Source organism: Bombus terrestris, chromosome 15, assembly GCF_910591885.1.
Source record: "Bombus terrestris chromosome 15, iyBomTerr1.2, whole genome shotgun sequence".
Taxonomy (NCBI): Eukaryota; Metazoa; Arthropoda; class Insecta; order Hymenoptera; family Apidae; genus Bombus; species Bombus terrestris.
Genome location: NC_063283.1, coordinates 272,823 through 288,801, shown reverse-complemented (window position 1 = coordinate 288,801; position 15,979 = coordinate 272,823). Strand labels below are relative to the sequence as shown.

The 15,979-nt window shown below is 44.6% G+C and overlaps 1 protein-coding gene across 4 annotated transcripts in view; it reads right to left on the bottom strand.

Moving 5' to 3' along the window:
• LOC100650342 (disintegrin and metalloproteinase domain-containing protein 10) overlaps positions 1-15,979 on the bottom strand; it is an 85,837-nt gene that overhangs the window by 25,408 nt on the left and 44,450 nt on the right. Inside the window, exon 1 of one of the 4 annotated variants that reach the window (XM_048412780.1) lies at positions 4,734-4,838. The exons of the other annotated variants lie outside the window; for them this stretch is intronic. Within the exon in view, the coding sequence (XP_048268737.1) occupies positions 4,734-4,806 (73 nt within the window). The 5' untranslated portion in view covers positions 4,807-4,838. Of the gene's footprint in view, positions 1-4,733; positions 4,839-15,979 lie in introns of those variants that run through there. 4 annotated transcript variants of the gene reach the window in all.

The following is a 15,979-nucleotide window of genomic DNA, read 5'->3' as shown; positions in this document are numbered from 1 at the left end:
TAAATATTTCCCAAGATTTCTGGCTAATATAACCCGGTAAATAATCGTTGGAAAAAGACCATTTCAATTTCAAACGGATAGATATCATTCTGAGAATACAAAACATACCTTTCGATATTTTCCATCTCGTTAGTCGTCGTTAATAACGGCGTAAAACGTCGAGCCATTATTTCCGTGGCATCGTAGGTGGCGTCGCATCGCGCGTCGCGTCGATTGATTGGCGAGACGCGTCAAAGAATACGATACGACGTCCGCAAATAAACGTATAGAATCGAGACTGCTTCTTGCATACTCGCGACGCGATAAAACGCGAGTCTTTCGACCTTCGAGCTATAGCTTCGGTGAAATACGATAAAGAGCGAAGACAAAGGGCGAGGTACGGCCGAGGAAGCAGAAGCGGCAACATTTCATCCAGAGATGCGAAACACCGGCAGCAGCGCGAGAGAACGGCAAACAACAAATTTTCTACGTCTTTCTTCGTTTTTCCGCTCTACTTCCTCATCGATAAATATCGCGCCCGCGCTCCAGCTCGCCGCCCGTGCTACTTCCGTTTTCCACGGCAATGGTAAATACAAGCGAAATTTTCAACCGTTCCGTCAAACGTTCAAACCAATTCAGTCCATCTAATCGAGCCTGCAATTACGTATTAACTTCAACTTGGCAAACGTGACGGCCCACCGGCCAAATACAATGCAAAGCTTCTTTCGAATAAACATGCAAAATCAGATTACCCTGACTACTTGTAAATAAATTTCATATATATTCTAACGTAAAGACCCTTCGAGAAACAACTCCAACTACGCGTAGTATTTTTCTAGTATAGTTTCATATTATTGAATAACCAATTTGAATGACCGGTGCAAGTCCAACAAAGAATTCGATAGAAATAAGTTGTCGAAACGGACGTTTTGACGGCTGTGCAGTTACGTTACACTCGTATGAAAATCGAAGAATTAATGATAAATACCGATTAGAAGCGATATTTAATACCTTCTCATATTGATCCTCTATGACCGTCTCCTACGAATTCGAACAATTTATTCTCTCTTAAGATGAAATAATTACATATCGTATCTCCTTATTTATTAGTCAACCGATTAGTTTAGAAATAGGTTTGCATTCGAATTCTATATACGTATGCACATAGGTATACGACGACTCTTGATATACTCCGTAAATACGCATACCCATTGATAAACCAAGTTCTAAATACAAATCAGTTACGGTTCATTACCTTGACGCGCAGCATATCGATCAACATCGTCACGTTGTATAATCGGATTTTACAAGCCGATGGATTCGTTTTAGATTCGCGTTTCGGTGCAGAGAGGATTAAGTATATAAAATAATAATATACACTATCGAAACGTATTACTAATTAATGTAAAAAATATTGCCATTATCGTTTTCTTGCGAGTTTATTCGCAGAATAAATATAATTAGCTTTATTAAAGCCAAAGAAACTGCACTCTTCGCGACTGAATCGCAAAACTAGACGACGTTGCCTGAGAGCCAAGCAGGTAGCTAAAATTTCCGGAATTCTCGGCATAGCGTTACGCGACAGAAATGACGGACAGGGTGGCATCGAAGATGCCTGGTGTACGAACGTAATATCGTTTGGGTTTTCCCCGAATCTCGTGTATCTAGGATTCGAAAACGTTAACGAATCGTGAACCAAGAGATATTGGACATTTTTCGTTTTCATGCAAAATTTGTGTCCACGTTTTTGTCCAATTTTCGCACGGCATTCCGTATACGTTCTTTTAAATTAACAAAACCATGTCAACTACAAGAAACAGTTTGATATTTATCCCAAGCGGCGTTGAATATACGAAACGTAGTCAGTGTCTATGTAAAAGACATTAAGAGGGAATTTGCTGTTAGTTCTAGTCCCGGTAAGCTCTGCGACAGTCAAGTTTCGCGAAGCGGCCCGAAGAAAAGCCAACGTCGCATCCCATTTCCCAAGTTTCAAAGCGGCAAGGTTTCGTTTTTTCGCGCATCGTTTGCGATCCGTGGAACAACAGATATCCATGCGGTCGATGCTACTCGTTTTATTATAATAACTCTCTCTTATAATAAAAATCTCTTATAATTTATATTGCATTTAATATTTGCCACAAGAAACTTCATGAAAGATGAGCAAAGATAACGATAAAAATATAGGAATCTATAGGTTCGAATAGCTATTTACTATAGTACGTATTCGTATTCGTATCGATGGCAGAACGTTCATTCGTCTCTGTCACTTACACGTATGCAATTGAAAATGAAAGCTGAAAGCACAGAGAGGATACTATACATCGCGACATCTTCCAACAGAAATGGTTCGTTTCTATCGTATCGTCCGATGACGAATCGAAAAATGCCGGTGGAGAGTATTTTATATCGCCTTCAATTATCTGCGACAGATGGTCGGGCGAACGCAGAGAGACAATGGGAATAATGGCGAAAGAACGAACGATCGCCTTTTTCTAATTAAAGTCCGGTTTCTATGGACACTTTCAGACAGCGTAGCGCACCGTACTTATTATTACATTTCCGCGTTCAACTTTCAGAGAATCTAATGCAACAACAGAGACTGCGAAGCAAGAAAAAAAGACACAATGGGCATAGACGCGCGGACGAAATCGACAGAGCACGCGAAAAAGTAGAAAATAAACGAAAGAAAACGAACAAAGGATACGGAATGATGTTAAACCGATAAGGATGGTCGATGCAGCGGCTATAAACGAAGCAGAAAATAAACCATTGGATATAAATGAAAGTTAAAAAGAAAACAAAAGAAATGAAGATAGAAAAGGAATAGGGAAGAACGAGATAGAAATTGGAGTGCGAGATACGAGAAAGTAAAGAAGATCGGTAGATGGTCGGGTTTGCGCGTCACTGTGAGTTTTAATTTCAACTCGGACCTATCTTCGTTCTCCGCATTGCCAACTGGTATGATAAACGATGATGCATCGAAGCGCAAAAATATCGAGTTTAACGAACTCGAATTAGCGTAGAACTAATGGAACGAAGATCTCGCAACGAGCGATATGAAATTCCTCGTTCACGTTTCTTTGCATGCCTCTTCTTTGCACTTCTTCCCAAGTGATTATCTTCTTTTTCGCCAGATGCGTTGATTATATTTTCCAAAGAAAGTCAAGGCAATTCTTCGATTCTTCAATCAAATAATTGGAAATTTTGCAACGCCTGTTGTCTCTTTCGCTTCACACATGCTTCGGTTTTATAACACCGAACGATGTGATGCTTCGTCGCTTTGAAATTCGAAAGCATCGTTAAAGCGTTAAGAGTATCGATTATAGCTTTTTTCGCGAGTAGACACGACGAGTTAAATTTTTACGTGATAAAAAAAATCAGTGCCCTCGAAACAAGAGCCGTATATCCAAAAGTCAACCGGTTCGTTCGTATCAGATTGAGTCTCGCAGTCTACGAGTCGGTCATAAACAATTTTATCGTAGTTGACAGATTGTTAATGCCTTTATGGATGAATATGGGCGACGTTCGCTACAATTCCGATTCACCTTCCATATAGTATTAAAATATAAAACAACGACCGGTATTACGCGCGGTGTTCACGCGAAGGTAGCCTGGTATCCGATGAAATATCACCTCGAGTGGCCAGGCATTTATTGCACGTCGAATGACGTTTGAGTTTCAGACTCGTAAATTGTAACACCAACGAAATCGAGCTTTCTTATTTACCATCCCTGAATATCGCTCTGAATATGAATAGTATCAGATTTACGCTGCCATCTCTTCCCTTGGCGCCACATCATAGTCTGCCGTTGGCCAGGAGGTGAAGGGAAAGCTCAGCCGTCGAAGGGTTGCAAGTAAAGAAGAAGCACGGCAAAGACAGTAGCGGCAAACATGTTGGAAGAAAAAGTATAGGACTACGTTGCTAGAAAGCGGCGCCTGATATGATAATTTAAGTGTACCGATAATAAATACGTGTCAAATATAAAGTATAAAGAGAAAAAACGAGAATCCGCGCAAGATCATATTATAAAAAAGAATATAGAAATAGAGAAAGAGAGAGAGAGAGAGAGAGAGAGAGAGAGAGAGAGAGAGAAACTAGAAGGATACGGACGGTGAAAAAATGGTAAATGAGACGGATGAGTGGAAACAAAACACGAGTGCTTATTTTCCTTATCGGCTTCTTCGAATGTATCGGTTACGCGCCATTGTTAAAATTTTCGATCGATAAGACTATCGTCCTGGGAAAATTCCCGATGGCAGCAATTCAAAGTGCTCGGCAGAAAATTTTAATTAGACATCAGAAAGACTGATTGGATTAATTACCTTGGTCGTCTCACTCCGACGTGCGTATACGACTCTGATCCCCATTGAATATTCAAAGTACTCGCTTACTCGGTAAAATCTGTACTCATCCGCAATTTTATGCGTTCAGACAGCAAAGCTATTGTCGTATGTTACTATTTAGAACCGGGCTTTGAATAATTCATTCGTCGATAGTACAATTGCCTTTTAATTGAGTCGAACCGAGTACCGATACTGGATTTACCATCATTTCGCGTTACGTATTTACATTAAAATTAAATATTCATTTGGTCGATGATATCATCAGAGAAATGCTGCATGTTAAGACAAATATGTATGCTCTGCTGGTTGATGACATCAAACGTATCGACATATAAATATCTCCCTTCTTATTTATTCTCAAATTAATCGGCTAATCACTTTTCATAGTCCACTTTAATACGAGGACCTACCGAGAGACGATGAAGGGACCACGAACGTGGTAGATAGCTCGGGGAGGCCATGGACTTGGATAAGTAGATTCATGCGTCTCCTGCAGACTAATTTGAGGCGATCGACCAAGACCTGCTCTTCCAGACGATAAGCAAGAGCAAGGTCGCCTTAGCGGTGGTGGCCGAGCCCTAGCGAGTACTGTGTCACGCTCCAGCGTCGCAATGGTTATGTCGCGATCCAGTGGGCTGGGATCCAGTGGTGCTGGACGTATATGTTTCCTCGAACATTGGCCTGGTCGCGTTTGAGGAGTTCCTAGATGGGATTGGCGATTGCGTGAGACGATACCTTCCCAGCCAGATTCTCCTCCTGGGGGACTTTAATGCCCACTCCTCGCAGTGGGGGAACACCAGGACTGACGACGTTCGTGGCCGGGCGCTGTCAGATTGGGCTGCAGGACTCGGGCTCCTGTTACTTAACAGGGGCTCGACTAGCATATGCGTGGCGTGGAGGGGGTGTTCCGTTGTCGATATTATATGGGGCACCGCAACGCGCTTCGACGGGTCTCAAGGCTGGTGAGTGGCCGAGGGTGTTGAGACTCTCTCGGACCACCTCTATATATTTATAGAGGTGGGGCCGGAGATAATGTCCGCGGGAGAGGCCTGCGGCATCCGGGGAGTGGAACCCTGCCGCTCGCCACCAAGATAGCGGATCAAAGATAGAGACAGCGAGATGCTCTAGGGGGTAGTTATTGTGGCTGCCTCGCTGGGACGCTTGTGCAGAGAAGCATGTGATGCGTCGATGCCGCGCTCCATGCTCTGTGCTAGACAGAATGGGGTCGCTTACTGCTGGATCCCGGAAATCGCAGAGTTGTGGGCAGAGCACGTTCAGGCTCGCGGGCGGTTCCAAAGTGTCCGCCGTCGATGGCTCCGTGACGAAAAAGAGATCTTCCGACGCCACGAGGCATATCGAGAGACGCGACGCACCTTGCAGCAGAGGATCAAAATCGCTAAAGCCCACTCCTGGATGGACCTCGTCCGGTCGGTCGAATCCGATCCGTGGGAGCAGCCGTACAGGATAGCGATGAAGAAGCTGCATCCAAGGGCTCCACCGCTGACGACATTGCTTGCGGAGGTCATTTGCACATTGTTCCCGCCACAGGATGACAACTCATTGCAGCCGCGCATTTCCTCCACTTGGACAGTGGAGTGGAGGGTGGGACTGGGGGTTGTGGATGACGAGATGCTGGACGCGACGAATAGCATAACCTCCCGCAACGTAGCGCCGGGTCCGAATAGAGATCCGGGACAGGTATGGGCGGAGACGATAAGGGTCATGGCTCCCAGACTAGGGCACCTATATACACGGTATCTGAGGGAGGAAGCCTATCGCCACATATGGCGGACAGCGAGATAGGTCCTTCTTCGAAAGGAGGGTCGACTGATGGACGCCAACCGCGTATCGGCCGGGATGAGGTGGGCAAGCTCTTTGAAAAAGTTACTGCCACATACGTCGGGGCGAGTACCCGATTAGCACGAAAGACAGTACTGGCTTCCGACGGGGCCGGGTACGGGACATGTCGCGGGCCATGGTTTCCCGAAGTGGGGTGGCGCTGGCAGTCTCTTTAGACACAGTCAATGCGTTCAACACCATACCTTGGGATGAAATAGTGGAGATCATTGAATTCTTCTTTCCTACATTATTCGTGTCATCCTGGCCTACCTGTGCCTACAGATGAGTCAGGTACACCGGCAAGGATGGAGAGGGGCGGCGTCCAGTCAGGCGTGGGGATTTCGCAGGGTTATGTTTTGAGACCGATTCTGTGGATCATCGGCTACGACGCGGTGCTTCGTGTCCCCGGGCACAGGCATGATGTGTTACACTGGCTTCACGTTGGCCCTGGCTGAGGGACACTGGTGGCACGAGACACTGCGCACGGTCCACTGCCGTCACTTGCGTGGTGCGTGCTATAGGCAGGCTGGGCCTGAGGGTGATTCCAGTCAAGGTTGGAGGCTATATGGTTTTACGACTAGCGGCGTAGGGGTGCTCCTCCGCCTGGCCTGCGTTTGGATATAAAAGGGGAGGATGTCGAGGTGGGGTTTTAGATGAAATATCTGGACCTCACCATCGACAGCCAATGAACGTTCGGATCGCATTTCAGGCTCTTGGTCCCCAAAGTGACGACGACAGCCAACGCCTTATGTGGCCTGCTGCCGAACAATCTGTAGGGCCGAGATCGGAGTACGCCGACTATATGAGGAAGTCGTTCGTTCTCCGGTCCTGTACGAGACTCCGGTGTAGTCAGGGGATCTAATGGCGAGTCGTCGCAGTCTGCTTTTGCTAAGAAGTCTGTATAGGACGACCGGCATCAGGATCATAAGGGGATTCCAGGCCTTGGCGCTCCGAAAGGTGTACGAAAACATGAGGGACCTGGACTCGGGCGGATCGAGATTCGAGGGGAAGCTAGGCAAGAGGTACGAGAGCGGTGGTGCTCCGACCTACTCGCCGGAGATCAGGTCCTTTCAACTGGAGGGACCACGGAAGGTTCTCGTTATCCTTCCGTATGACGCAGGTGCTTGTCGGGTATGGAGTATTGGGGGGATACCTGCAGAAAATCGGAAAGGAGGTGCCGAACACATGTCACCACTGCGGAGAGGACGAAGACACGGTCCAGCATACGCTGAAGTTTTGTCCGGCGTGCGAGGCCCCCCGCCGTATCCTGCGACTAGCGATTGGCGAGAGTTTGGACCCACCGTCAGTTGTGAAAGCGATGCTGAGGGGGTAACAGGAGTTTCTCGCAGTCCGTTCATAGCAAAGGATCGGACAGAGCGGGAGATGGTGAGAACTTCTCACCCTTGTAGGGTTCAGCGCCAAAGGGCGGCGTTGCGCCTCCCTAGGTGGTTACAGGGGTCGTTACGCCGAGGAGGTTCTGGGATCTCCTCGGATTTGCACGACGGCCTCAATGTCCAAATTCCTAAGGAATGGCTCCCTCAGAATGGAAGAAGACGAAGGAGTGCTTCGGCAGCAATTCGGAAGAGGTCCCGGGGCGCCCCTGTTGAGCATCAGGCGGACCACCGTGGGGTTTCCGCGAGGGGTGTCCACGAGCATTTCCCCACGTATAAAGAAAAAAGATACATACATATATCGCGAATCGTTGTCGAATCTTTGTAATGATTTATAAATGTGTCAAATGAAATCGAAATTCGATGTCGTATCATACACGCGTTCTATTTTAAAATAAATGAGAAGTTAAACGTTCAATACTACGAGGCGAAACGAATTAAACGAGTGCGTAGACAATTATTGTTGATAATCGTTAGCAAACAATATATATTGTGGTGCCGTAATATTAAAGTGTATCTACGTTTGTCGTGATTTTTCAGAAACGAAAATTTCCGCCGCCCAGGCACATGAACTTCGATCGTTAAATTTGAAACGTGCGTTTGAGATTAGGGTACGAGAGAAGAGTGGCCTGACTCTAGCCAACGTAACTCGAAAGGAAGATACCTGATCGAGCTTTATTATTCGATCGTGGCAGACAGATGATCAGCGCTATACGTGCCAAGCTTTTTAACACAGATCGCGTATATGTAACAAATCCCAGAATCATTTGAAATATGCAGATAATCGCCTAACGACCGATCGCGCTAAAAGTTCGATCATTCCGGACTAAATATCTCAACTTCAATGGAAAACACATTTGCTAATTATTCGCAGTAACCTTTCTACTTGTGTATATCCGACCAAGCGAACAAAAACATATTTCCCACGTAACAAACAAACATTAGACATCACACCAACGATCTCGTTCTACTAAAATACCTTTGAGCACTTACTGTTTCGCCTCATTTCCAAACCATCTACATAGGTCGTATTATAACCAAAAGCATGCTGAAATACTAAAAAATCGTTTGCACGATAGCCTCGCTGATTAAAACACTCGATCCTCTTGAAAGATGTATGTACTTACAATAAATAGAAACGTTGAATTTGACTGAGAGAGTTTCTTAAAAGAAGAAAAGAAAACGGAAAATAAATGCAAGGTAAGTTATTTATATACGTATTTGCGAACGCCTGTGCACACGCGCATTGAAGAAAACGCGATGAGAAATTCGCTGGAAAGAGCGGCATTGAAGAGGACAAAGGGCGAGAGTTTACGATGTAACGGAGAGGATGAAAAGCGTACGGAAATCCCATGATGCGAGATATAACGCTGGGGTAAACTTGCGGACGTGTCAGCGTCGCGACGTTAAAGCACGTTCGCCATGAAACGATTCTCGGTGCGTACATATAACATCTAGCCTCATTTATGCAGCTGCGTTTTTCTCATACGCGCCGCATCCGATAAAAAACCTGTACTCTAACAGCTAGAGCATTTGCCTACAAGGAATGCCGTATAATGGTGTAAAAGCCCGATAAAGAGTCACTATCCGGTGCAAGAAACCTCAAGCGTTTAATTGCAATGATTACCCGCACGATAATAATCACGATACCTTTGAAATTCGAACTCAAACGTACGACAGCGCGATAATTCGACTATTTTATTCGCAAACATGCGAACATTGAAAAACGGGCAAATAAATTTATATCTTGGATAACGTCGGATAGTTATTTTTCTTTCCTCGTAATTCGACAATGTTTGTAGCAGCGCGACACAGTGCGGGGAAAAGCAACCTCGTTACGAAAAGCTTTTCTCCCTGTTATGGTGCATGCACACGTACGTATTTATACACGCGGAACAGTCGCGCAGGTTACTCTGTTTGAAGAAAAGTTTGGAAGCAAAACAGTCACGACGATGCGCTGGTAAGGTATATGGTGTGTGAGACACGGCGCAAAACAAACGATGCGATTAAGCGTCCTGGCCGATCATGTAGCATGTAAAGCGTAAACGTTTAAAATAGTAGGCATCGTCGACTCTATATACCAAGGGAATAATGGGGTAAAGCTCGACAGACAAAATGGCTTAACGCAGCGCACTACCTCCTGTAGTTCACTCGTTAAATGGATATATCGCGCGACATTCGATTAAAATTTTCTAACCAAGTTCTACCCAATCTTGGCTCGCTCCCAAAGTTTCCGGATAAATTATCCGTGTCGATAAATACCAAACTTATGCGTTACTTCCGTGAATAATAAAATAACGTTCAATACGATACATCGAACGTAAAAAGGTCACATTGTTGTAACCACGTTTGCTCTTCTCAACCTCGTGCGTTTCGTTCAAATCAATTTCATGCAGAATAAAAAAGATCGACAAGTTTATTCGTACGAAGATATCAGGTAAACTCGATTGATTTATCGAAGTTACGGCATTAAAAAAGAGAGAGAAGTTAAACGATACATAATTTCGTACGTAGAGATTATTTTCCGAACTTGCGATACTATCGGAACTAGAGAAATATAATCGAACGATTAACCTTATCGATGATACTTTGGTTAACGCGTATGTTAACCGTACGAACGCGTTCCCAGCACGAATCGTAGTAGCACGCGTTCAACCACGCGTATTTTACAAACGTCCGCTGCCGTTTCAATAACGGAGACATAGGTAGCGGGTATACGACTAAACCGGCTGTGCCAGCGCACAATTTACGCAGTAATCTCTGTTTAGGCGGTCGACAACTCAGGAGGAGCAAACATTAGGCGTTGTTTCGTTAACGGTAATTGGATACGTCGCGAATTAAAGGACTGTCGATACATCGACCGACAGTTAGCCACACAGAGATTCCCTGTGATCGCGTCTCAGAAACGGAGTTGCCTCGAATTTCGATTGGCCAGGAAGCTCGATAACTGACCTGACTACAGTCGGCTCGCTTTGATTAGGGATTAATCTGTGCCAATCGATAACGTCACCACTGAAAACGTTTCTGGAGCGTCGGGATGCACGTCTACCGGATGACGCGTGTCCTTCCAGGCGCGCATTCGAATCCCTCTGTATAAGAAGAACGTGCGTCACCTATTCCTTTTGATTACACCGTACCAGCCGATTAAATTACTTTCACCGATCAAAGATACGCCGCTATCCACGAGTTGCAGCACGTTTGCTATCGGATCGTTGTGACAGCTCCTGGCAAAATTTTTTAACGAATACTCACGGTATTAAATACGCGATAAGCGATAATTTAAGTATGCTGCATGGAAAGTAGGGCGAGTAAAATCGAACGTTTCAGCCAAAATCCTATGTATACAGAAAAACCGTCGCATTTATAGCTATTTGCAAAAGAAGCGAACAACACTTCTTCGACTTGAAATATAAGACGGACGACGTTATCAGACTATTTCTATTAAATTTTCTCTGTGTCGTGTTCGAGAGAACATTTATTTAATTCCTCTATATCGCGAAAAAGATAGAAAGTATTCTCGCTGAATTCGGTGCAGCGGGATTTTCATCCACGTGGAATGTCGACGTAATCGAAGGTAGACGAGGAAGTTAATGGTGGCAACGGTTCGGTAGGCTCGTAAAGGAATTGATCGTGTAGCTTCGAATGTACGTCACGTGCAGAGACAAGTTCGATTTTTCAAAGCGGGCAAAGAAAGAAAGAAAAAGATGAATAAAAAGAGAAGAGAGAGAGAGAGAGAGAGAGGAGAAAAGGAAGAAAAGAGAACTCACCGAGATAGAGGAATAGGGAGGAGAAGCATCAAACATCGCTAGAACAACAAAGACGAGACTGGTCGAGTGGTAATAAAATAATTGTCCGTGAAATGGAAAGGGAACGGTTTGCGTCAATGCAGTTGCATTAAAGCTATGTAACACCAGCTGGACAATGTGCGTCTAGAAATGGCGTTGTAGTCAAGAACTTGTTTGCAGTAAGTACGTATCGCAACAGCAGGTAGTCCGTACCTTTAAGATCTCGTTCCATTGATTCGATCGGATATCATTTTTGCTTGGCCTCGTTCCGGATAACGTCCGCGATTGTACAGGACAGAATCGTTTCGACTACTGGTCGTTCCTACTTTCATATTTCTATCGTTATCTCCTCGTAAGAACGAATAACGGAGAAATTTGTGGAAATAAATTTGTGGAGCGCGAGGCAGGTCCATCGTGCGTCCGCCCGATGTAACGCGCGTATACAATAATCTTGTTGTTCTTCCCTTTGATCGGATCATGCTGAACTTGGATTCGATATCACGATACTACGATCCATTCGGAATGCTTCTCCAAGTGAATTCGCGTGAACGCCACGAGTCGAAATCCGACGGACAACTACTTGAAACTATTTTTTAAGCATTTTATTTTATCCGGATAACTTTCGGCCTTGCTGTTCCTCGTTCGTTTAAATTCGCGCAGTGACTTGTTTCTCGTGGAAATTTTTCTCCTTCGAGCACCCTTTCGGCCGCTTCGCGCGCCCACGTACAAGTTCAATATACTTTTATTGGCCTGGCCATGGATGTTCCGGCAATGTAGTCTATAAGCCGCGCAGTGCACCGTGCACCACGTATATACGCTAGGTTTTTCGATAACTCGATTTTCAATGTTCACCGATTCCTTGCATCGATGACCGGTCCGATCGTTCGGCTAGCAACGACTCCTCCATATCGTATACCCGGTTAATATTCATCGCGCAACCTGAATTAAACGTAACAAGTTAGCGAAAGGATTACGATTTGATCAAGTTGGGACAAATCGAACTATTTTAGCGAACGTATACGTACATGGAAAGAAAGTCAAATATGTACATAAAACTACGACGAAGCTTTTAAATAGGTTATTCCAGACGAAATATACGTATCACGGAACAATCGAAATAGGGAACGTTACGCATATGTATCGATCAAATCCCGGGTAATTAATCGTTTGTGACGTTACGTTACTACAAACATTCGAAAGTACAATCGATACAATCGATAATATCTTCCGGCTTATACAATTGACGATGATTCAACGATACGATACCATACTTTTACGTTCTTACGAAAGTATCGAATTTTATCGAAGAATATTTTACGTTTCTCAAATTGTTGTTTCGTTCGATTTCTCAACTTGCAACAATTGCTTAGAATTAAGCATACCACGTACACTGACCCGGTAGTTTAAAGTTTAAATCATACCCTTTACGTCATATTGTACAAACACTACTCGCTTATGAGAAATTATATTGTTCTTGAAAATGTGTCAAACAGATCAGACTATAGCTCGCAATATGAAATTCCGTTGCATTAAACGCAAAGTTAAACGTAAATATTTTTCAAGTTAACATCTATACCGAGGAAGGCCTGTTCCAACATCGATGAAACGTTCAAGGGAAGCAGGTTGCACTCGTTCGAAGAAATTAATCGCACGGAAAGTTAAATTTCAGTTGATAGCGACGAGCTACGAATAACTAAATAGTCCGTGACTGGTAAAAGTCGTTAATCAAAGCGGAGAAGAGTGCGTAGCCGAGACTGGTGAAAATTTCGCCAAAGTTGGCGTGGAAAATTTAGCGGTGGTCGTCGTGAAAATTTGTCTTGCCTGGTGCATTCTGGAAAGTTGGAGGACACGATAGAGATAAAGATAGAGGGGGTGGTAGGATGGTACGGCACTAACTACTAGCTAAGTCGGAAACGATGCTCGGTGCTCGAGAAGGTCGGAGAGCGTTAAGACGCGGTCGTTGCACGATGCTGCACCGTCGTCGCCCTGATAAATGAGAGATGTTATCAACAGAGGGTGAACCAGGAGAGTCGCAGCAACTGCTTCTTAGACGAGGTGAGAGTGGCTCTAACGATTGTGTCCTAAGCTGGTGCACGTTACCGGCCTAGACACCGAGCATTATGCAAACGACCTAACAACGTTGCGCGCCGCTCCAGATTACACGACGACTTCGAACGATGGAAACAGCCGCGAATGCGCGCGATCACTCCCCGCTCCTATTCCTCGTCCATTTGAATCATTTCGTTAATTCGCCGTAGGAGAATTTTCTATCGCGATTTATCAACGGTGACTTACCACGATGAAAAAACTCTAGTTGCGAATTACATCGGAAAAATTAACGAATACTGGGTTTCCCGCGAGTGTCGAATAAAATACACGATCCACTTAACGGAGTAAAATATTCGTTCGATTCTCGAAGGTACCGGTAACTCGAAAGGACTACCGATCGCGATCGATCCATTCTTTTCGTAGAATCGGCTATTAAGTTCGAAACAAGTACCTAGCAAAGCCGATTTTCAATCGAACGTCCCTAGTCAGTAGCGATCGAATAGCAACGTGGCTAGCCGACCATATAAATCTTTCATCGACGCGATCTGCTCGCCGCTGTTACCGCTAGCGTTAAGTACCAAAAAACGATAGCTAAACGAACGAAAGGTTTTCGTCGAAACAAATACCACGATTCGCCCCGTATTTCAATTCGCGTTACCCGCTCTCCCTTTCTCGTCATAAAACTCTTACTTCGCAGCGTGCATGGTTTTATGAAGTCACGGAATACGATAGTATGCTTCGTATTCTCACTCCTCCCTCTTTCTTCCTGTGTAGGCATGCCTGCGTATGCCTTTTCGCTCTCTTTGTCCTTCTCTTTTCTTTTCAAATAAGATATTCTCCTGACGAGAAGAGAGACAGCAGAAGGAGAATACGACTGAAGCGTTTCGTTGAAAACAACGATGACCGTCTGCACAACTGCAACGTACAAGGAGTTTTGGCTATCGGTGAAGCAGTCTACTTTCCTCTGGCCGTGTTTCTCCAACTTGGTAATTATCTCCGGAGCTCGAAACACGAGGAGAACTCGTACGATAAGAGCCGCACAAACCTGTATGTTTATGCATAGATGCTCTCGTTGTTCTTCACTCGAGTATATGTCCGCAAATCTATGCACGTATTTAAGCACGTATCATAATCAGTGCTCAATTTTCTAGGTATTTCCACGTACTTTGCAAATTCACCAATGCCGATTTTATAGGGTACGACATCGAACGCATTACGTGCTTTACGTGGCAGAAGGATCTTTGAACGACGTTGCTGGGCCAGTAGTAAAGTTTTTTACTATGATCTGATACACCGTTTACGATAAAATTACTTTATCAAGGTGATATTCCGTATTTTGAGAAAAGATTATCTTGAAAATTGTCTCGTCTTGAATCGTTTTGGATCTATTTGGATACATCTGTTAGTCTCGTAACGGTTAACTTCAACGCAACCGCAACTGATATGTACCTACACACGGTACATCGTGCGCTTAATATGCCACTGAAATTTCACTTCACACGTTTCCGATTCGATTATTTATAATTGGAGTTTGAGTACATCGAGCGTAACGTTATTAATCGCAATCGATTTCACGATACTCCGTGCCCTCGATAATTAAATTTCATATTTTCTTCCTTTCCTCTTCTCTTTCAAAGAAAGAACAGGCTCGAACGAACGAACGAACGAACGAACGAACGAACGAGTTATCGGTAAAGCAGCAACAGTGCTTCTATTTAAATACAAACGAAGTCGACACTGTGCCAGTACTCGAGGGACTTGGAAAGATACTTCAAGGTAAGATAGCGCGGACCGCGTTCCATTTCCCAGGTAAGCATCCTTCGTTTGCCAATGTACAATGATTTCCATCGTTGCGATGAAACTTTTTCCAACGATTTTCGTTGCTTCTTTTCCTCTCTGGCTTTCTCATTATACCCTTTAACCGAGCTACACCCGATTAGACTTTCATCCGTCGAGTTGTCGATTTATTGGCTTATCGAGTCGACCCGAACGAATTTGGCCATCTACAAGCAGGCGATAGGCGCTGCAAATATCGCTCGTCGATTCCCTAAGCCGTCTTTGCGCGAGATGTAGCAGAAGAGAGGGCTGTTCGTGAATAGAAATTGCATTCCGGGAGATACACGTTGCTTGCGCGTAAGCTGATTCGCAGACGATGTGGGTCCTTGACGATTCACCGGCAATCGGCTTACGTTTGCAAAGAAACCCCCCGCGTGCCTTCACCAGGCAACGAAATGTCGATATTTGACCGAACATCTCGAGTATCTTAAAACACAGCGTCCTATCCACTGAGCTTATTTTATTTTAAGGAGTAATTGATACGTTTCTTCCGCTCGCAACAACGATAATTATTCGGTAAGAATGGTAACGAAATGCGAGACGAAGATACATCTCGCTTAAAAATTTGACGCGCGATCTGCCAAAGCGCAAAGTTCGGGGCGCGTTTATTAAAATTCTTCGTTCTGCGTGCGCTTTCAACTACGCAATGAGAAGTATTTCAATAAAGTCGTTTGCTCGACTCGCTGGTTCGCGTAATTTTAACGAAAGATGTATCCGGAATGTTTCGCGCGATATCTACCGATGTTCGTAAATTTA